This window comes from Falco peregrinus, chromosome 5, assembly GCF_023634155.1.
Source record: "Falco peregrinus isolate bFalPer1 chromosome 5, bFalPer1.pri, whole genome shotgun sequence".
Classification (NCBI taxonomy): Eukaryota; Metazoa; Chordata; class Aves; order Falconiformes; family Falconidae; genus Falco; species Falco peregrinus.
In genome coordinates this window covers 30,197,297-30,219,245 of record NC_073725.1, presented here as the reverse complement: position 1 = coordinate 30,219,245, position 21,949 = coordinate 30,197,297, and the positions used below count along the sequence as shown (strand labels likewise).

General features: G+C 45.2%; 1 protein-coding gene across 2 annotated transcripts in view; it reads right to left on the bottom strand.

Annotated features, from left to right (window-relative positions):
• LANCL2 (LanC like glutathione S-transferase 2) overlaps positions 1–20,504 on the bottom strand; it is a 32,827-nt gene extending 12,323 nt beyond the window's left edge. The window contains exons 1-5 of one of the 2 annotated variants that reach the window (XM_055804235.1): positions 19,428–20,504; positions 8,044–8,161; positions 5,048–5,255; positions 2,734–2,881; positions 2,006–2,152 (exon numbers count right to left, since the gene is read on the bottom strand). In XM_055804235.1, the coding sequence (XP_055660210.1) occupies positions 2,006–2,152; positions 2,734–2,881; positions 5,048–5,255; positions 8,044–8,161; positions 19,428–19,631 (825 nt within the window). In that variant the 5' untranslated portion in view covers positions 19,632–20,504. Of the gene's footprint in view, positions 1–2,005; positions 2,153–2,733; positions 2,882–5,047; positions 5,256–8,043; positions 8,162–8,784; positions 9,052–19,427 lie in introns of those variants that run through there. The other variant, XM_055804236.1, reaches the window with a different exon arrangement.
• Between the last annotated feature and the right edge of the window lie 1,445 nt (positions 20,505–21,949).

The window sequence follows — 21,949 nt, the reverse complement described above, 5'->3', positions numbered from 1 at the left end:
GCAAAAAAGTAACCTACAGGCATGTGTCCTGATTCTCTGGCCAAAAGCAATGATACGCAAACAGACATTTTTGCCTCAGGGTTCGGGAAAGGGGCTAGGATGAGAGATTCCCCAGCTAGCACTTCAGAATTCCCCCTCTGCCTCCTGAATGAGTTCTTTAACTCTGCTGAGCTCTTGTGCTTCCAGTAGTCTTCTGCAAATAAATCCATCAATACACATTTCTTCATAAATGTGTTGTACAGAAATTATGATTAGTGACCTTCTCATCTCAGGTGCTATGTTGGACACCCTTTTTTTTGTTATAAATCAACCCCTCGACAAACCGTCTCCTGAATTCTTTGCTGAAAATACATAAAACCTGCCCTCATTTGGCGTGGGAGGGATGGGGAAAGGATGAACTCCGATATGCCATCTTCTTCTGCAGTGGATGACTCAACTCTGCATGACTCACAGTATTTAACGTACAGTGAAAAGACAGTAATCCAATGCTGCACAAACAATGGCTTTGTGGTAATTCTTAAAAGCAGCAATTATACGTAAAGGAAAAGATAGTTACAATTTTAACATGTACACAGAGTAGCTTTTGCTTAAACCAAGAAGTACTGTGCAATTACTTCTGCTGTCAGCCTTGAATAGTAAACAGATGATGGAGCCTTTAAAGAGGCTTCTTTAAAGGACCAGATGTTTCTCAGAAAATCTAGCAGAGCCAGGGAAGAAAAAATGGAAGCCAGGAAGATGAGGGAGCCGGAACAGGGCAGACCACCTTGCTGAAGAAGGCAGGAAGTAAAGACAAGAGCACAGTAAATCAGAGCAGCCTGTGGCCCCAGTGAGATGGTCATTGCAGAAAATGGGCGTAGTGAGGTTCAGACAAGCTCCAAGGTAGCAGAGCAGAACCCATTTCCATAGCAAAGTCAGCTGCTTTAGCCTGAGCTACTGGTGGAAGTGGTGTGAGCTAATCTGAAACAGATGGGGAGAAGTCACAGCGCCTTCTGCAAATGAGGAACGGCTGAGCAGTGGCAACAGCAAATACTAGCTCAGTCACTTCTGCTTCAGGCTTCGAGGACATGCAGTCCTTCCACTTGCCTGAAGGAAAGTCATTCTGCATGAGCTGGTAAGAAAATTAACATTTGAAAAGATGCACGGACTAGCAGCACCTTTAAAAACCAGAAACAGGTACAATCAAATTTTGCAGCTCTATGGCCACCTTCTATAACGAATCTTAAGGCTGTTTTTCCAGATTGTACAACAGAAATAAGATATATAGGTCTGTTCTGAAAAACACTGTAAACCTACTGGAGATTCTCAGGGCAGGAGGGAATGGATTTAAGTGTGAGTAAGAGGAGGTATACAGAAGGGAGGAATCTCACTCAGGACAACAGAAAGAGGAGAGCAGGTGCCATAAATGCACTAAGGAACATCAGATTTTTGGGGGACAGACAGTGGGGATAAGGAAGAGGAAGAACATATAAAGAATAAAAGCATACTGAAGACAAATGTGTGAATAATGATACTCTTCCAAAAGCTTCAAGACAATGAAAAAACACCACAAAACCCACAGTCGCCAGAGAAAAGAGGACCATCATGGAGGGCAGGAGAGGCACCAGCGGCGCACTCATTTAAAAATACAAAAAAATTGAAGGGTGATGGATGGTGAGTCTTAGCTGGTCTAAATGCAGGCACCAGAAGAACTAAGCATGAGGAGAAGGGAAGGCACCTCACTGTCTCTGCTGAGGATAGGAAACTTTATCTCCTGCAACACTGGTGCTCTGAACCACAACTCAAGGGTTAATTCACTCTAGTGCAAAGATACTCAAGTCAGTTTTCTTCGGCTATCAGGGCCTGAACTAGTATCTCTGCACAGTTCTGTGCTGCAGAGTCTAACTCTGAATTGTGAGACCCTGACCCAGCACAACACTGTACGTGCGTAAGAGCTTAAGATAAGATCCTCCGATGCAAAGCAAGAAATCACTGGTGTTTTACTCCAGCCCACAGAAGATGCTCTTACCTGCATGAGCATGTAATAGATCCCAGCCACTCCATGGGCCGCTCCAACGTATTGCTTCCTGTGCCACTGGTACAACAGCGGACAACGGTCTGTTTTCCGCTCCTCCTTCGAAAAGTTTTTCCCCGATTCAATAATAGCATCTATTACCTAAGAAAAAGAACACACCCCTTCCATTTATCTTGCTCGCTTTGATTCAGAGGGTTTTGCTTTGTCATGACTAACACTACAGTAAAGAATAAGCTACAATGAACCGTAACAGGACAACAATATTCAATTAATTAGGATCTGAGCGTTGAGGTAGAAATGGCAATTTTCCTAAATGATGGAATCACTTATGTTTCTAGGAGAAGAAATTTAATATGCAAATATTTCCAGCATTTTTTTTTCCAGGCTTGTCTTCTCTGCTTCTGGTATCTGCAGAATGCATCTTCCCCACACTGAATTCTCCTTCTTTTCACTTAAGACTTTTTTTGTAACATTTTCTCATCCTCAGATGCTCCCCAACTAGTCACATATTAGATCCATTTCCAAGGCTGGCCACAGACCCACCCGCACCAGCCTGTCTCAGCCCCAGCTGGGCAACAGGAAAAGTGGGAAGAGACTGGAAGGATGGATAAGACTGAGTTCCCAGTTCTAGGTCCCTCTCCTAATCCCTTAAATTACGCAAAGGAGAGATTCCAGTTCAACCTCACTGATGCTATGGGACTGGAGAGAGAAAAGTATCTTACCTCTTTGATAGCAGACTGTGGGACAGTGTCTGGACCGATTTCAGTATTCAGGTACAGCAAGGCATATAGATAACCTGCTCTGCCATAGAGCAGCTCATCTGGAAGTTCAGCATCTGTGCCTATGACTGTCCTTTGGAGCTGCAACAGCCTGCATCAGACAAGGAAGGTGGAAAGAGAGAGAGAACATCTCTAGAGACCATACTAGACTATGTATTGTACAAGCCATCAAACCAGAAGCAGAATGAATGCTGAAGCCCAGCTCAGCTGGCTGCCAGGTTTAACACGGGAGCCCTGGTGCCCGCCATCCCTGACAGGCAGGCACCTCTGAGCCACAGCCACGTGAGCAACTATCAGGTTTTTGTGCAGACAGAAACAGATGTACGGGTGCAGGTCGAGGCTTTGGAGGAGGCTGGAAAGCCACTCCAACAAACAGGGAAGCCTCCTGGAGCCTCTGGGAATTTCACCTAAGTAAGGATCCATAATTGTAGGTGTGTGAGGGGGGAAAAAACAAAACCAAAAAGCTCTAATACCACCATTCAGCACTCCCCCTCCCTAGACAACGTTTCAAACATTTAGCAGCTCAATTTTGAAAAGTGCACTGTTATTATGCGCAAGTGTTTTGCTTGCCTTTAGCAACGGAAGAAAAACCTTGGGCTGGCCATCACAACTCTTATCTTCTCCAGAGAGACTCCCCACTACTACCCCACTAGTCTGCATTAGCACCGAGGTGGAACGAAGATCTGTTTTCCAGCCCACACCCTCCCCGTCTCTTCCCATCTTCTGTGATTAAGTTGGCAATTAGATGAAACCATGGAGATCATCACATTTTAAACTGAGGAAGGGGCAAGGCAATCTGCACTAAGGCCAAATTCAACTCCCAGACTCCCCCAGCCACTATTACTCAGCAGAAATGTTAGCATTAATGTCATACTGGAGCAAAAACACTGACCTCAACAGTTCATTTACATTGTCACTGCTTAATACCAAGGAAAAGCCACGCACAAAAAAAAAGTTTGATATTATCATTCCTTTCTTGGAACGATGCTTTGGACTTAGAATTACATTATTTTCTTTTAAATGGTCCACTGTTAAGTCTTATTATTCAAATCATATAGCTGGACAGCTACAAGGTAAAAAGTGCGATCATAGATTACAATTTGGCATCTATAATGTATCACTCAGCTAGTGTCGTGAGTATATTAAAAAAAAAAAAAAAAGGAAGAAAAGCAGCAAATAAACAAACTAACTAACCTCCTTTTCAGTCCTCCTCCTAGAAATGACTTTCCAAGGAGAGGTGAGACTAAAAGATGTATTGCTAATGTAATTTCACTAGTACTCATGCTTCATACCTTACAGCAACACTGCTTTCCAAGCTGCATCCAAAATGACATCTCAAGTTTACTGCCAGTTCTAACAGCAAAAAATCCCAAACCTACCACCCATTTCAAAACTGAAATATTCATTCAGGAACAGCCACACTAGTATTCTAGATCAGAAAGAGCTCAATTATATTTCCAAATATGAACCAGAACGGAGATGAAGACATAAGGCTAGTCTGCAAATTCTGGTGGTCTCAAGTACGCTGCCGGATCACTAGCAGGTGGATTGCTGGTGCCGAATGCAAACCCCACAGGGCTCCAGTGCTGCCAGCCCTCACCAAGACAGCAAATCAGCTCTGTATCAGCAAACGTACTGTCAGTTCTCCAAGGAAGCTCTAAATCTAAATGGAATTTCTCAAGACATTTGTTACATTTAGATTACTTTGCAAAGGGGCTGGAATTTTTTCGGGCTATCGTTCATATGCTCTGACCAAATTAAAGCCTTTGCCTGTTCAGCAAACACCTCCTCTTTGTTTTTCTGTTACATATCAATCCAATGTGCCATGTTTCTGTCTGGTATTTCCAGATCCCTCCAGTGTACATGTTTTGTAATGAATCTACAATTAAGACCCACTCTTTACAGGAAGCATCACATACTGCACAAGCACTACATATTGCCAGTGACAAGTGTGCAGCTTTTGTTAAATGTCACTTGAATGTGACAAAATCAAAATGTGCATGCATTACAGATATGCCCAGGACATCCTGTCCTTACAGCAACGGAGGACTCAAGATAAGCTGTTAAATATGAATCAAGTGTAAGGCAGCTTTAATAAAGATAAATCCTATTTTGTATTCTTCTACTGAAAATGTATTAGGGGAGAAAGCGTCTCCATTTTTTTAATCCTGTTGTCCAAAACTCTGCTTGGAAACATTACTGAACCAATGCTCTCCAGAAATGCAAGGCTTCACTTTTTCCACCATCAACCACTTACTTGGCAACACATTCTTTAGATTCATTGTCATTTTTCAGCTTGTGATAAACCACTGCACCCACTGCCAGTGGCCCAGCATCACCACAAAGAAAAGTAACTCTTCTGCCATTCAGATTGCGAAGGATTCTCTTCACATAATCAAGAGATCGCTGCAAATGGCTCTGGTTTTTCGTGACACGGTACAGTTGCAGATATAAGAGGGCAATACCTGGAACAACCACATGAAAAAGAGTTTTGTTTACTTCTCCTTCTAACTATACCATGTCCCCCTCTTTAGTGCCTCTGAAACTAAAATGCAAATGAGAAGAAGTATTTAGACAATTTAAACACGTCAGTCAAGGGTCCTAGCTCATGCAATGGGAAGGCATCAGACCATCTATTTTGATTACATTTCAGTCTGGATTGTGACCAAAAAAAAAGTATCAGACTGAAGCCCAACGGTAGACTCACAGTTTTCAGAGAATGAAGAAAATTCATGACATAGGCACCAATGCTTGGTGAAGAAATCACTGAAGCTTCAAAAACTTGGAATAACAAGCATGTGTATGACCAAGCACCTCATACAATACTTACCTATTATATGCAAGAAGTGACTTGTTTTCCATTTGATTTGTAAAAGGATGTTTTGATGAGTTTTTGGATTAAACTTGCCAACTTCTCTATAATCCTTAAATGTATTTCACAACAAGATTATGAGCTTCTACAAGTTAAGCTGGTTTGAAAAAGCCAGAAAGCAAACAAGTCCTCAGAGAATGCTGGAAGGTAATACCAAGCTTCACTCCATTAAATTCATTACATAGTCCTCCATTAAAACCAAACCAAACCTTAAAAATTGCAACAATGTAGGCTGAAGAAAGTTAAATCCATCTAAGTGGATGTTTATTGGCCAATTCCAAACATACATGTTCAGAAACAAAATGTTCACCTCCAGATCCTACTCCATCTCAATCCCCTCATTTCTGAACAGGGAGAGCACTCTTCCAAGCCACAACTAAAGCAGAGTATACACAAGGCCCACTTAACTCCACCGAGGGCTACCTGAGGAGCACAAGCAGAACAGCACCGCAAGATTGCTGGTACATCCTCAGATGTTCTCCAGGCTGGCTCTGAACATGCCCTTCTAGATGAGTCCAAGAGAAGAGCTGCGGAGCTTGGTCAGCCCAATTCAGTGGCATGGGAGCTTAAGGGCTATTTACTAGGATTTCTGTAACGCTTTTTTATGTTGCAACACATGTAGAAATCTGGGCTTGACCAAAGGATGACCAGAAAAGTAGCCATGAGGCCCAGTTCATCCAATCTTTCTTTGTGCAACACCCTTGAAATGGCTCCTCCAAGATGTGTGGCACATACAAAGAGTACTTGTATAACCAAGATGGACTCTAACATGAGTCCTATGATTGTTACGTGCCAACAGTACGCGCCCCAAGATTTTAAAGTTTCACAAAGTACAAGATTTACGTTTCACAAAGTACAAGACAATACTCAGGACTGCAGTGCCAGTAAGATTTGTCTAGACTTGGTACGTAACAAGCAAGGCAGTTGTTTTCAGCATTGCTTTTACCTTCTCATTTGCACACTAGCAAAATGCTGCAAGTTTGGGAAGAAAGTATTTGCACTAAGTATTTCCAAAGCCAGATAATGTAAATATTTTTATTCCGAGTTATTTCCACGTAAGCCTTGAAAGAAGTTTATGACTTAGAACAGACACAGTTGGCGATCCTTCTACTGCATGGAAAAACCCCACTCTCATTAGACTGCATTACTTGTTCATCTACATTCCTGTTCCAGCTAACGATGGCTGTGTCACTTTTAGCTTATGACTCATTTTCAGCATGCTCTGGTTTATCAGCTGTAACGTCAGTTGTCGGTCACAGTGTCAGAACCCAGCTCCCTGGGAGATGTTTTATAACGTCAGTGCAAAAAAACCCACCACTGGAGACCTTCTGCACTCACTTAGCAGCCACTCACTTTCAGACCTTGAAATGCATCTACCTTTTAAGTCCGAGTTGTCTAAAACTTCCCTACCCATCCACCCACAGTACCATCTGTACCGAAACAGCAAGAAAAAAGCAAAGAAATTTTACCCTTTCGTTGCCTGAATTAAGCCTGAGCTCAGGCAGAGCCTGGAGAGTTTTTCCAAGCTGCTCCCCCTCACGACACAAAGATAAAGGAACAGATCTCCTCAGGGCACTTTTCAAACATGCTGGGCTAAAAGTCTAAGTGTGCCTGAAGCGAGAGCTAGACAGAGCAGGAATAGAATATGCCATTGTAATAGCAACGTGGCACTTAAGAGGCCTAGACGGAAAAGCATTTTGGCAGCTTGAAAAGCAGCGGCTGCATCAGGCTTGACAACACCAGGCTCTGCCTAAAGGATCAGAAGGGCTCACTCACATCTGGGGAGCATCAGTGGTGCAATGCTAAATGAATGATATAGTGCCTAGCAATAACCGGCGCTTGCACATGTCTGCTTATCTTCACAAACTTCGCAATCTTGCAACCCCACCTCCATATCCCACCTCCTCCCACATTCATTTGAACATTTTTGTACAGACAGAACAAGCACAGCCAAACTGTCCATATTCCAGATTGTAAGGCTTCAAGCTCCTGGGCACAGATCACCCCTCCCCCCACCCCCAAAGGATTAGAAGATGTTACCATTAGACAACTGCTAACTAAAAGTCAGTTGAACAGAAAATGCAAAAGTAACTGATTTTAAGAAAACTAAAGAAACAAGAGGTAAGCTGAAATAAAGAGCAGCTTTAGAAAACCCACTCCTTTTGAAAGACAAAGATTTCCATATACAAAACAAGTATCTCTCTGTAACTTTGCCTGCTGAAGTCAATGGAAGTCATTCCAGACAGTGGTGACCAATGGTCCAGAGTTAAAAGAAACCAACTCACACAGATGCCCATATCAGAGTATTTCTGCTGCTCCTCTGAGAATACCAGAACCTCCTCCTGTGAATAAACCCAATTACATCATTTAAGCTTTCTCACCAGTCCAGCCAGTATAGGCAGAGCAGTCATGTGGATCTGCTGTCTTCAGCCCTTCCTCCATTTGTTGCAGAAGGTCCTTGATTTTTGCCTGAATCCGTTTTGAGAACCGAGCACTGACCTGAAAGCAGGAGACAGAAGAAAGGGAGCGAGTCAGAAAAGGAAAGAATGCAAGAATGCAAACTATCTGCTCCACTTTCTTGTTTGGGAAAAAAATCCACCCCAAAACAAAACTAAAACACCAAAACCACTAAACAAAGAATAATTAGTGGATAGGTATTACATACAGCCATTAGCAGCGTCAAGGTGGTTCATCTTAAATGTGTCCCATGTAATGCATTCTCATTACATATTAGAGTAAGTTACTAGTATCTACACCTACAAAATTATCTGGGGATGCTTTAAAGTCACATGAAGAGCAGCTATGGATACTGTCACAGTACAGAATTGTATGTTGCCTCTTATCTCAGGCTCTAAATACAGTAAACAAAGCTCCTCTGAGCTGAGAAAAAGGTGGACATAAGCAAACAGAAGACGACCATCTGCTGCCACTCCATGTGGCCAGTACTCCCTCCAGGGTCCTGGTATGAACACCACGTTACAAACACAGCACAGGGAAACTACAAGCCCCATGTCACCGGTGCTTGCTCTCAGCACATCCTTTGTGTCACTATGGAGCAGAAAATAGCTAAAGGAAAATAAATGCTCATATTTGAGACAATGAAGTCAAAGTCAAGACACCACCTTTAATGCTGTGCTCAATATCCATGATGTAGTCACATTTTCTTCTTAAATCCAAGCCTTTTTTTGATGTCCCGGTTTGTGATTGCTATATGGAAGGCAAGTCACCCACACCACCACTTCTCCTGTTTCTTGCTCTCTCCTCTCCCCAAAACAATATTAGGGCTGACATGCTTTCTCATGAGAGGAGGCTGTTAAATACAGTGACATACTGAAAGAAAGAGCTAGACACAAAGAGGACAAGCAGAAGTAGCTCAGCAGCTTCAGCTCATGCATGAAGGTGAAGAAACAAATCTTTAATTCTACACATTGCTTGCATTTAATTTTGACCAAGAAAGGTTTACACAGATGCTATATATGAAATATAACAGAGGATACTTTACTTTTGCCAATATTTCTCCCTCATTATGCATACTGTATGGGAAGATACATTACTGATTATTCCCCTAAACCTATGGAACATGGAAATAGTCAATTAACTAGAATTTATTGCCCTATTAACTTCCACGGGAAAGAGTATTCATGTAGTCCCTTCAGAGGACGATTCTACATTTGAGTGGGAGCATCAGGAACAACAATCAAAAATGTCTGGGTTGTTTGGTAGGGTTTTTTTTTCTTTTTATTAAACAGTATCACTTATTGATCAGCTTTTCCTATTAGCACATTTATTAAAAACTATTTTATATATTTAAATAGAGCTTAAGGGCTAGGTTTCCTTACAGTACTACAGTTTATCTACTACAGAGCTAGAGAAGAAAAAACAAAAACCCTCTTCCCTTCCTAGGCTATAGAAAACTCTTTATCATTCTGAGATAATTGCATCATTCTGAGAAAATAGTGATGTACACAAACCTTGCGCCACCCACAAATATTTCCTGAATGTATTATCCACCATCTACAGAAAGCCCCAGGCATACATCATTTGCCAGCCATACCTTAATTATCCGGAAACAGCCAGAAGAGAAACCCTAGGAACATGGAAGTCAGCAGAGCTCCCCTAGCTCCCAAACCAAGAGCCACAACACAGTGGTCATTGGAAAAATGGCATTATGCAATTTGGCTACTTGCCAGCTTACACTGACAATAAGCTACTGTTTTCTGAGCAGTGCTTGATCTCCTTCCACTTTCTGCTTCCCCAGCCTGCTCCTAGATAGCAGCTATAACAAATCAGATCAGTGAAGGCTTAGTTTGATGTTAAACACATCTACACTTGTATTTTTTTTTAACTGGAGAATGAGAAAATTTGCTCATTGGGAAGGTTAAGTTCTTGTTTGACTACAACACATCTGAAAAGGGAAGGGTTCAGATAAATGACAGGTCCTGGATGCCACCATGCAACTGATTACTCAAAATACATCACCCTTTGTAGTCTTGTTCAGAGCAGAACTTCAAATAAAAATCAGTGAATTCAAACATCCATTCAACAAATTCAGAAATCAGAAAGATAACAGGAATTACACAAGTCCTCTGACGCACCAGAAGTCTCCAGGGTCAATGGTTCAAACCCATTTTTTTGATGGTAGGATAGGAAGCGAGAAGGGAATTGTGCCACTGTATCTCATGTTGCACACATACCACTAAGAGCTAGAGCCCTTAACCTTTTCCAGTAGCTCTAGAAATAGAACCAAACACAGCAGGCATCTGATGTCTATTGCTTTTTGGCCTTAATACGGTGCTAAGCATCTCTTTGTTAGGGAACTGTACCATGCACAAACACCACCTCCATTCTTTTGACTAGCTCAGTGAAATCTCAACACAAAGCAAAACCTTTCCCAAGGACAGGGCTTCTCTCCTTCAAAAAGACAGCTATGCCAGTGCTAAGGCATATGGTGAAACAGCATGAGGATATCCATGTGGATGCACCTAGGCATAGTGCTCTGCTTATCTGACAAGAGCGAAGGAAGGTTTCAGACTCCTGGTTTATTTACCTACTGCACATCACAAGCAGGCTGGTTATCTTTTTGCTCTGACAATACCTGCTGGTAACCTGCTGTTACCAAATCAGAATATTTTTTTATTAAACAGCAGATCAAATTACTTATAAGCAGAAGGGGAGTGCTAGGACATCAGGACACCTGGGTTCTGCTTTGAAACCTCGGTCCCATAAAAATTATTTTGCTCAGGTTTGCATATCCCTCTAAAACAGGAATTGTAACTTACCTATCTTGATTCAAGGCTTGGAAAAGCACAGATGAAAGGATTTTTTAAAAAATTATAATAATTATTTATCAGCCCAAACAAAGCTACTCCCAAGCTTATGCCAGTATGAATATGTTATGAGTGGCAACAAAGTTTTCCCCAGCTACCTACTCCACCACTGCTTCTGTTTTTTCGGTTTTGGTTGCTCTGAACTTTAACAACCAAGCACTGTCACTGTTCATTTGATAAGATTCCACTACAAGCTTATAACAGATGCTTACATGCACTGGAATAAACTAATTACATAAAGAAATGAATGTTGAAAGGTAGCTTTAAAAGATCTATAAACCTCCTTCAAGGAATCTTGTGGCATTACAGCTGTGTACAAAGCACAGTAATTCATGCTGAACACAGACTGAATTTCATGAGAAACATATTCATTTCATGAGGATGATCCCAGCTGGCATTCAGCCTTTTCTGCAGGTGACTCTTGTTATTCCTGTAGGGACAAACAAAAACCAGGAAGCCTGACCTCCGATATCCAGTATCATGTTTATTCCTGGTTCACACCAGACTGGGTGATAACAGGAGCTGAAGAGTATTTTTAACTAGAAAAGGCTCTCTCCAGGAATTCAACTGCTGCATCACTCCTCTGCTGCTGCAGGAAAAACAACTGCTATCATCCTAACCACAGCTCAAGTTTTACAACAGCAAAACACAAAAAATGAGAGCTCATTCCCCATGACACCCAACAGAACCTTGCACCCTCTTGATTATGGTAACAAGAAAGGCTCATTATCAGCATGAAACAAAAGTAGCGCAGAAAATACAAATATGTTAGTTTTGCAAATTATCTTGTGATATATATGAAGCATATCACTTTTTCCATTGCAGCAAGGCAATATGCAAAGCTACATCCTAATCCAAAGCCTTTTAAAGCCAACAAAAATGTATAGAATGTAAGCGTGTATGTAACATTGCTCACTGGCACTAATGACAATGTCCAAATTATGCTGTCCTTGTCAGCAATACCTGTTTCCCTTATCTGCTTCCTTACCCTTTCTTTTGCAGGGTTCCTAAAAAGAACTTATATCACCATCTTCAGTAAACCCAGCACTAAAACTATACACACACAGGTAATAAAAATACACCACGATGCAATTAAAACATCTCCTAAAAGAAACGCACATTTCAGTTGCAGTTGATATTACAATACCATAGCAACTACCGATCCATTACAGCTATATCCAGCTTTTTTCAAGCTGTAGCTTTAAAAAAGCCAGCACTCAGAGCAGATGAGGTAATTAGCAGCTGCTCTGTATGTGTTTTATATCGTGATTTCTGGTAGGTAAGAGAAGCCTGTAATTTAAAGTCTTGCATGCACATTTGGACCAGGTATCACAGTGTAAGTCTGACAATGCCACCGTGAGACCTCATGGCACTCCTTTTGTGGTTAGAAGTAATACTTTGTTTTGACAGACACAGGGTGAGTTAACTCATCTGCCTTTGTAAAAGACATTCAGATACCAATGTGTTTTTCAAAAACACCTCTCAGCATTTATTGCATCATCACACATCTATGCCAAGTATCTTGTGCAGACTCACAGCAGGACAATGGAGACCTGAGTTCAACCTCTTCACAAGTTGCCAACCTACTGGTCTTTCTTGCCACCACCAGCTCCCAAAACAACCATCCTGATATTAACCCTATTTTACTTCTCCAGCGTTCGGGGGACTGATGCTATGCACAAAACTACACCGAAGGAGGAAGGAATTGATTCTGCAGAAGCAGCAAGGAGATGGCCTATACGCACAGTGCTACCTACTGAACAAGCAAAATATGTTTTGATTTCATCTCAGTTCAACTCGGGTTAAGGAGAGAGATTTCAGAGAAAAGCGGCTGTTGTTGGTGACGTGCAGAACAGGAGACATAACATGGTGCTGGCTTTTCTTTCAGCCAAAATGCATTTCACAGAGAAGAAAATACAGCTCATTGGCACTGCAGCAAGGACTCATTCAAAAACCAGAAGACAGCACGAGGGACATGCCACACTGGTAAGGGAGAACAGGGTGGGGGGTGACTTGCAGCACTATTGAAAAGAGAAATCCTGGCCATACTGAAATCGTCAGGTACAAAGTTTCACACCCATGCACTGGTGCATGGGTTTATTGAAGCATGACGAGGTCTCACGCTCATCTCCACAGAGCTCCTGCAAGAGCCGACCAGAAGGAATGGCCGTAAGATCCCACATGCAAAACCCAGCAAAGCCAGCTGGGAAGTGACCTGCCTATTTGTACAGAAAAACAAATTTTACTTTGTTCTTACCCAAGTTAATTTCTCTTCCCTGAAAATACCAGAAACTAAGAAACCTCATCACCCAGCCTGTGAAACAGTTAAACACAACTCTGCTACTACTCAGTTAGGTCCTTCCAGAAACAAATGCCAGTTCTGCAAAACCACATGCTTAATAACTTGAAACACTGCTGTCTGTAGAACACATGTCTATGTTTTTCAGTGATCTGGCACCTAGTGCTATATATGAGGCAGTGAGGAAAAAAAAAAGGGGGGGGGGGAGAAGAAGAAAAAGAAGTGAAAAGGGGGGAAGGGAGGGTGAGAGGGAAATTAATAGCTGTAGGCAAACTGCTACATTGTTCTAAATGACAATTTAGGAACAGGCTTTAAATGCAGGCATCACCCTACCTCAGAGGCAAGGAAGGGTGTGAAGACCAGCACCAAAAGGCAATCCATTCAACTTACAGGAAGAGTTGCCTCTAATGAATTTGTGTGTAAAAGGAGCTGTTTGTCTCATTGGTAATTAGGGTGCAAAAAAACCCCAAAGCTTAAAGATTTACATCATCGTAAAGTCATCAAAAAGCTTCAGATTATTGATAACAAAAATAAACATGATTAACAGACACTGAGGAACTTTATCTTATGTTTGAGGAAACGGACGCTGATAAAGCAAAAGAGCAACACTGAAAATCGCTGGTCCTCCAGGTAGCTTAACACCAGCATGCTACTTCTTGAAAACTAAGAAAATAAAAGCCTATTGTGAGTCTGATTTGAAGTCACTCACTACACAGAGGTCTCTGCCCTACCTGGGACATTTTTAAGTGGTCCACAGTTGCAAAAAAAAAGTTAAAACCTCTACCAATACCGTCTAAATTATTTTGATGCGCAGAGAGCAGGTATATTCCACATACTGAACCGGACAGCATATCAGTATAGTGCAGTTAGATCTCAATCATAGTTTCTTTTCACCAGAAAACAAGTATCTGTTACTGCATTTGCTCACGTAACGCACCAAACAACTCCTTAACAAAGAGGTGTGCAAGAGAGAACTAGAACCCCGTGAAGAGCAGATGGACATGACACAATTTAATCAGAACTTGGGCTCTGATTCAAAAAAGTATCTTCATTCAGAACTGGTTGACTAAAACCAAAAAAACCATGTGGTTAAATTGTCCTAACTAACAGGAGAGGCTTTCAATATAAAAGCATCAGCGAAGCACTAAGCGGCACTTGGTGTTGATGTGTGCTGTAGGACAGCAGCAGTTCTTCCTCTCAAGCTGCGTACACTAACTGCCATCAGTTAGTCATGGACAGTGAAGTACAATAAACTGATTCTCAGACTCAATTTTAATGAAGACTCAAAAAAAGCAAACCAAACTGTCCTTCAACAGAAACATGACTTGCAGTATGCAGAATCCGCTATTAAAATAGCATGCACCTGACATGGGGTGCCAGGAAATAGCAAAAAAAGTTGCAATCTCAATAAGCACAGCTACCCTATTCTACATCTCTGGCAAAAAAGTGGGAAGAAATAATTACTGGCTCCAGAGGGTCAATTTTGCCTCCAGTGCAATGGGTGGTATGATTCCCACTAGTGTTAAGTGATTGCAGAATCAGTCCCAGAACAGAGAGAACTTGCTGCTCCCAGTGAGACAACCCAAAAAATATTTAAAAATATCACAGGGAGGGGAATGAAGAGTGAGGCAATGACAATAAACTTTACATATTTTTTTAAAATATATTTTAAAGCCAGAGGAGGACTAAAAAGCCACATGAAAGCAATTGTCAGAACTAACAGGAGATTGAGAAAGCACCAGGAAACTAAACGCTACTAAATCACTCAAAAGATAATCTAAGTAAATAGCTTGTATCCCCATTAAGAGATAATCTTTGCCAACAAGCATCATTAGCTTTAAAACAGGTTCCCCTGTAAGAAGCCCTCTGCAAAGCCTAATTAAGTACATTGTATACATTTGTCAGAACACTCCCCCCTTTTACTAATATTCTTAAAACATTATGGCAAGTCAGAAAAAAACTTGCCAAGAAAGAAATGGCTTAAGAAAGAAGTTACTGTCTGGGCACTCCAGTGACCTATCCATAAAGTCTGAATCCAGCTGCGGTGCTGTCAAAGACTGTCCTGTGATTCCACAACAAATCCAGACAACCTTAAGCTGCGGGCTCACGTGTTAATGTCTTGATGCCAAGGGTGCTTTTCTTGTGCACACGCACACACAAAATCCACATCAGGTTGCCTAGACACAGGCTTGCTGCCACCTTCCCCTGGATAAGCAGGTAATATCAACCGGCTTTGGGTTCCCAAGTCACTGGCGCACAGATGGTGTGAAGGTGGCTTCCAAATCACACCCTGCTGTGCTATGGATGTAACCACAGAGCTGTGGTGGCTCTGAGGATGGTGGGCAATCTGAGGCTGATATTGGTGGGTCACCCATGATGCCAGGTCCTTGAACAAGCTATCACCACCTTACCAGCAAGCTCTCCTCACCCTTCCTCTTCCCAGGAAATCCATTACTGCTCCATAGCTCTCCACCACATGGAGGTTTTGATAAACAGTTTCTCAGCCAGGACACTGGCTGCCCCTGCTTTATGCGAGCCCGTGCAGACCTCCCCATTCTCAGTCTGCACCCACAGCTGAAGGGTAACACAATGTCAACAAGCCTTGACATAAATTGCACCTATAGGTTGCCGCTGCTGCCGTTCAGGTGGGACAGCAAAGCACAATACTGCTTTTCCAAGGTACTCTCTGGTTCCCAGCCTGCACAGGCCCATAGCCTGGTACAGCTACGCGTAAGGGTAGATGAGTTTATCGCTGAAGTTGCCTACAATGCAGGTGAAACTACCAGAAGAACATCTGGTTTTCAAATATTAATACCCAATAAAGAGTTACAGTGAATTAAAAATTAAATGAAACAACAAAAAAACTGATTTTCTCATGACCTAGGGAATACGCTTTGTTCTGAGACTATAGCTGTCTACTCATTTCTCTGCCTTCCTGACCATCTACATTTCCATTTTGAAAACTTTTGGACCACTGTGAGGTAAAACCTAGATGTACTTTTTCAGGCTAAGGTATCACTAAGGGATCCACATCAAAAGAAAAAGGGCTACAGGATATGTACTTAATTGAAAAATTTGTTATTTTTTAAACAAAGTCTTACATCTAAAATTGTTTCTTATTAATCTAGAATTAATGCCGTCTGATTAATTATTCCCTTAAGCTTTCTCAGACAAGTACCAGAAGCAATTCAAGTCCAGGACACTTCCAGTGAAGAAATATAGTTAAAAAAAAGTGAATTTCTAATACATGAGCAGAGCCCACCTAGATAACTGATATGCAGCATTGAGTGTGACTATTTTTAAGGCAAATCAGCAACCCCAAACCTTGTTTTCTCCCACTTCCACACCTAGCTTCCTGAACAAACAGACACTTTCATACACAGCACTTTGTTCCAATTGTCTCACATTTCAGACAAAGACTTGAAGAGCTTCTTGTCCTTTTATCAGCCGGATGAATTTTAGATGGCAATCGTGGCAGCTTATGAAATCGAATGGAGGGATTAATAATGCATTGCCTTCCATGACAACAGCAGAGCCCCGCACACCTCTAGCTGTCATTACATGAGTCACTCACTGCTCACCGCTCCATACAGCGGCAGATGGGAGGAAGAAATTATGTAGTGCACTGAGGGCTTCTGAAAGCTGCTCCCATTTTTAGGAAACTTGTGCTATTGTGTACAGAAGCTTACAGAACAGACTTCTCAACCTATGTAAAGTCCTTTTGTCTTCACTGGGGCTTTAGGCAGGCAAGGACAATTCTCTGATGAGACTGGAGCCTGTTAAATGAAAAAACAAAACAAACAAAAAAAACCCAGCAACAAAAGCACCCCAAAACACTCATCGTGAAGTCTCACAGAAGTCAGGATAGTACTAGGATTGACAATATGCAAATGCTGCAAAGAATATAAATACACATAAATATACTCAAAGGTATGTTCTAGTCCAGCAATATGCAGAACAATGCCTCAGATTTTGCACATGCAGAAACAAAACAAAATGTACACTCGCATTTGCCTTCTCCAATGAGAGGCAAAGTTGAAAAATTCAAATTCCACCAAAAGTTGCTGTAGTTACATCACTTCAATGCAGTACAGAAGATGATTTTTTTTTTTCCAGAGGAGCTTCATACTTTTGAACATAACAAAACCCAGACACCATCTTTTATCAAATACACAGCTACTCAGGTGCTCAAAGATATTTTCTGAACAAAGCTGCAGAAATAGCTGGCAACTGCCATACTGTAACAAGGAATGTCATCCACCATTGATACTGGGAAAAAACATTTGCAACCACTGTAAAATAGCATACTCATCTACAGCAGAGCTGAACAGACATTCCTAACATGAATACAGGGCTAGAAATTATTGACTAACTCATTTCAGATCTGCCACAGAACAGTGTCTCTGAATTTGGATTCATTCAAGAATTAAATCTGAAGTAAATTAGAGCTGAACTATTCTGCAATATAGGTAGTGTTCTTCGGAAAAAAAATTAAAATAAAAAATTTAAGGAAGTTCACCTTCCTCCGATACCAATTCTCACTTTGGAAAGCTGTAGTCAACATAGATCAGCAGTAAATGAAGGCTTATTTTCTCTTTTAAAAAATGGACACCAAGTGTGGGATCTAAAGCAGATACATAAGGATGGCTGGCCTACAGAAGGCCTTAGAAGAAAGTTCTTGGTATGTTTTTTACCCATTTGACAACAATGTATAGCTATAGATGTTCTGCCATCTACTTCTGCCTTCATCCTTCAACTCATCATCCTAGGATGTTTTCTGTATACTGAGCCAGATACACAAAAACAAGGAATTCACAGGTCTCTCTCATAGAAAAAAATAGTTTTACCAGCACTGAGCAAGTATACTACCAGGGATTTCTGCAAAAACAAACAGATTTCACATCCAAACCTACCCTTGCTTTTTAACCCTTTTCAAGTGCCAAGTTCTGCTTTTGACAGCTGCAATTAGCTGTAGCAGTAAGACACCAATTCCCCAAAGTATTATCTTTTGTATGCTCATAAACCACAGCCGCAACAACTTAGTGCAACCTTTCATTGCCTTGGACTGATGGTGAGCTGATGCCGTCCTCTCTCCTACAACGCTCAGGAAGACTCCTGCTCCCATCACTGGGCATCACGATCCTCATCCCCCACACTACTAGTTAGTCAAGGTAATTCCTTACCATCGCAAGGAGAAAAACACAAAACTGAGATTAAAGGCTCTGCTTTTTTCACACCAGCATATAGTTGAATGCGTTAGGAAAGTTAGCTTTCCACCTAGTGCATCTGTGCTACCCATGTCACCATGCAGTGTTTTTCATCCAAAAGATGACAAAGCAGCACGGTACTGAACGATCAGGCTGCTCAGGGGCTGAAATGACAGAAGGTCCACATTCTGGTGTTCCTTCTGCAGCTTAAGCCAGCCTGCGTGCTATCAGTCCAGAGCACCTTCGGTGCTTAAAACCTAAGACATACGCAGCTCCCCAGCCAGCAGCGTGCAGTGCCGAGGAGGTAAGCGGAGCAGGATGACGGCGAACCTCGTGTGACCAGTGCCACCAGAGAGCTTCTGCTGGCCCGAACCAACTGCCAGGTGCCCGTGGCGGTGCCGCTGAGCCTATGAACGCGTGTATGTCAGTGAACACAGGCCTCGCAGAGAAAGGTCCAGCGTCACCTAAAGTCTGAGGGTCGCGGTCACCTGAGACGAAACTCATCTGTTGTAGGTGCGCGCTCCTCTTGCCCCTTCCCTGCGGGACTGCTGCGGCGAAGCTCGGGCAACGCCGTGCCAGAGCCGCGCGGTGGCTCCAGCACAGGCGGCGCTGCCTCCAGGCCCCGCGCCATGGCGCTCGGGGCGGAATCAACAGCTTACGGCAGCCCCCCGCTCCAGGCCGAGCAGCCGGGCGGCGCCCCCCGCTCCCTCCCTCGGCTCCCGCCGCCCGCCGGAGGCCGACACCGGCCGGCGGGCAGGAGGCGGCCCGGCGCTCCGTAGCGGCGCGGCCAGGCCCGGGGCCGCCCCAGCGGCCGCCGCCAGGCCCGGGGTCCCGCCGGAGGCCGCCCCGGGGCAGCGCCCGCGCGGGGAGGGAGCGCGCCGCGGCAGAGGCAGGGCTCGGGGGAACGGGACGCGCGGCCCGCCGGGACTCACCTTCCCGTCGGCGCCGAAGGGGAGGGACTCCTCGTCCGGCGGGAGCAGCGCCCTGTCCCGCTGGGCGTCCGCTGCGCTGGGGGCCGCCGCGGCTCCGGCTGCGTGGGGCTGGTAGTCGGGGTAGGGGTTGGCGAAAGCCCGCTCCTCCATCTCCGCCTCGCCGCCCAGCTGCAGCTTCAGCCTCTTGGACATGCTCTCTCCCATCTCAGCCGGCCCCCGGCCCGCCTCCCCGCACGGCAAGCCGCCGGGGACACACTCCGCCCCGCAGAGCGGCCGATCTGGAGCGACGCGAGCGCCGCGGCCGGCGGCTGCCACCGACTCACGGCCGCCGCCGGGGCTGGGCGAGCGCGGCGGCGGGGGGCCCGCGGCGGGCCGGCGGCGCTGGGGCCGGGCCGGGCTCGGGGAGGGCGGCGAGGCGCGGCCCGCTGGCCCCGCGCTGAGGGGGGGGGCGGCGGCGGCAGTGCCCGCGGCCGCTTGCCCATCTAGGCCGCCCCGAGCCGCCGGAGCCCGGCTTGGGTAGGCGAAGGGGGAGCTCGGCTCTGCCTGGCTCAGCCGGGGAGGGGGAGCGGCGAGCGCGGCGGCGGCATCACACCCGCAGGGGCTGAGCGCGGCCGGGGCCGCGGCCGGGCCCCCCCGCGGGGAGAGGCAGCCCGCCCGCCCGCGCAGGCTGGGTGGCACCGCTGCAAAGCCCGCCCGAGCTCCTCATCGTGCCCCGCCGCAGCCTCAGGCCCTCCGGCTGCCGCCGGCCGCACGCCGGGCAGCGGAGCGGGGCTGCCGCCGCCCCCTCCCGCCCGTCCCCCGGCGGCGGGGCCGAGCTGCCGGCCGGCGCATCTCAGAGGAGCGGCAGGAGCAGTAGGAGGGGGAAGGCCAGCCCCAGCAGCAGGCAGTACGCCACCAGCCCCTTCGCACGGCTTCTCCACCGCGCCGCGCTCATCCGCCGGCAGCCCCCGGGCCGGGCGCGCCGACCCTCGGCCACCCCCGGCGGCAGGCAGGCGGCGGCCGCGGCTCCGGCGCCCGCCCTGAGGAGCGGGAGGCGGCCCTCGGCCCCCGCCCGGCGGGGAAGGGAAGGCGGCGAGGGGGGGCAGCTCCCCGGGGAGCAGCCGGCGGGGCCCCCTCCCCCGTCCCGCCCTCGCCGTGTAATGGCGGCCCGGCGCCTTGGTGTGGCGGCGTACATCGCGCTGCCCGCGGCGCAAAGCAAAAACAAAACAAAAAAACTCAAACAAACAAAAAAACACAAAAAAATAGAACTCCCAGCGCTGGAGATGTCGGCCGGGGTGAGCCGGCCCGGCGTGTGCGCCCCCTCCACGCGTGGGGCCGGCGCGGTGGGGCCCCCAGCCACAGGCCATGGCACTGGCTGGGAGGGAGACCCCATCCCGGCTGGATCCCCAGTGGATCCCCTGTTTGTGTTTGGGATCCAGCCCTGGGCAGGGTGGGGGCCTGAATGCCAGGGCCCCCGCGTCAGCGTAACCGTGGCCTGCCGTCTCATGGGCGCTGGGAGGAGAGCTCCATGTGAAGGGGCAGTGCACAGTAATCGAGGATCAGTCGGTTCTATTCACAAATAAACACGAGGTGCCGTCGATGATGTAGCCTTAGGAGCTCGGCACTGCCGGCTGGAATGTCTGCGCGCAGCAGCAGCCGGCAAGCAGCCTGCAGCCAGCCCAGCCCAGCGCACGGCCTTGCGTGGAAACTCGGACGCTTGAGGCCTCGTTATCCCATTAAATATTTACTCCCAGCTATACCATCGCCTGTTGCTAGTCAGTCAGCCAGACCATAAACTATTAATTCAAGATCTAGACACCGTGCAGACTTACTGATCTTTGAGTTTATTCACTGAGTAATTTTATTGCTACCAAAATACATCCTCCGTGTGTAAGGTTGAATATAGGTGATGCCTGTCTCAGTGTTGGCTTCAGTTTATGGTTGGTTGTAACAATATCAGTGTGACTAAATGGGACATGTCTGTTACCTTGTGGCAGGATGTAAATTTTAGGCAATAATTTCTTCATTTTATTTCTTTTTGGAAGTTGAGCTGATGACAAAGCAGAAATTCCAAACAGCTTGTCCAACAAGAAGTACCCTGTATTTACCTGGAAGTTAAAAGAACCATCCACTGCAAAATTACACCATCATCTACAAAATACTCTCTTGATATTTTGACACTGATCCTCTCATCACTAAAAAAAACACTTCATGCATGATTTAATCTTTAATGAGGGACTCTTTTATGCTGTGTTGCAGAGCCTGAAAGGGTAAATGCAGAATCTTTTTTAAAAAATGTCTCATCTCTGTGTAGACATTTTGCTGTGTGAAGAACATGTTTTCACCTTGAACGGTTTCCTGCCCTCAGCAAAGACCAGCTGCGTCAGTGTGAGTGACTACATCCCTGTAAACGAAGATCAGAATTAAGCCTTTAATACAAATGTATGTGGCTTCTGGTTTTTTACTCCTTCTACTATCCTTGAATCAAAATGGTGGGAATACAAGCAAGATCATACCAACTGGCACCTGCTCAAGGCCTACAG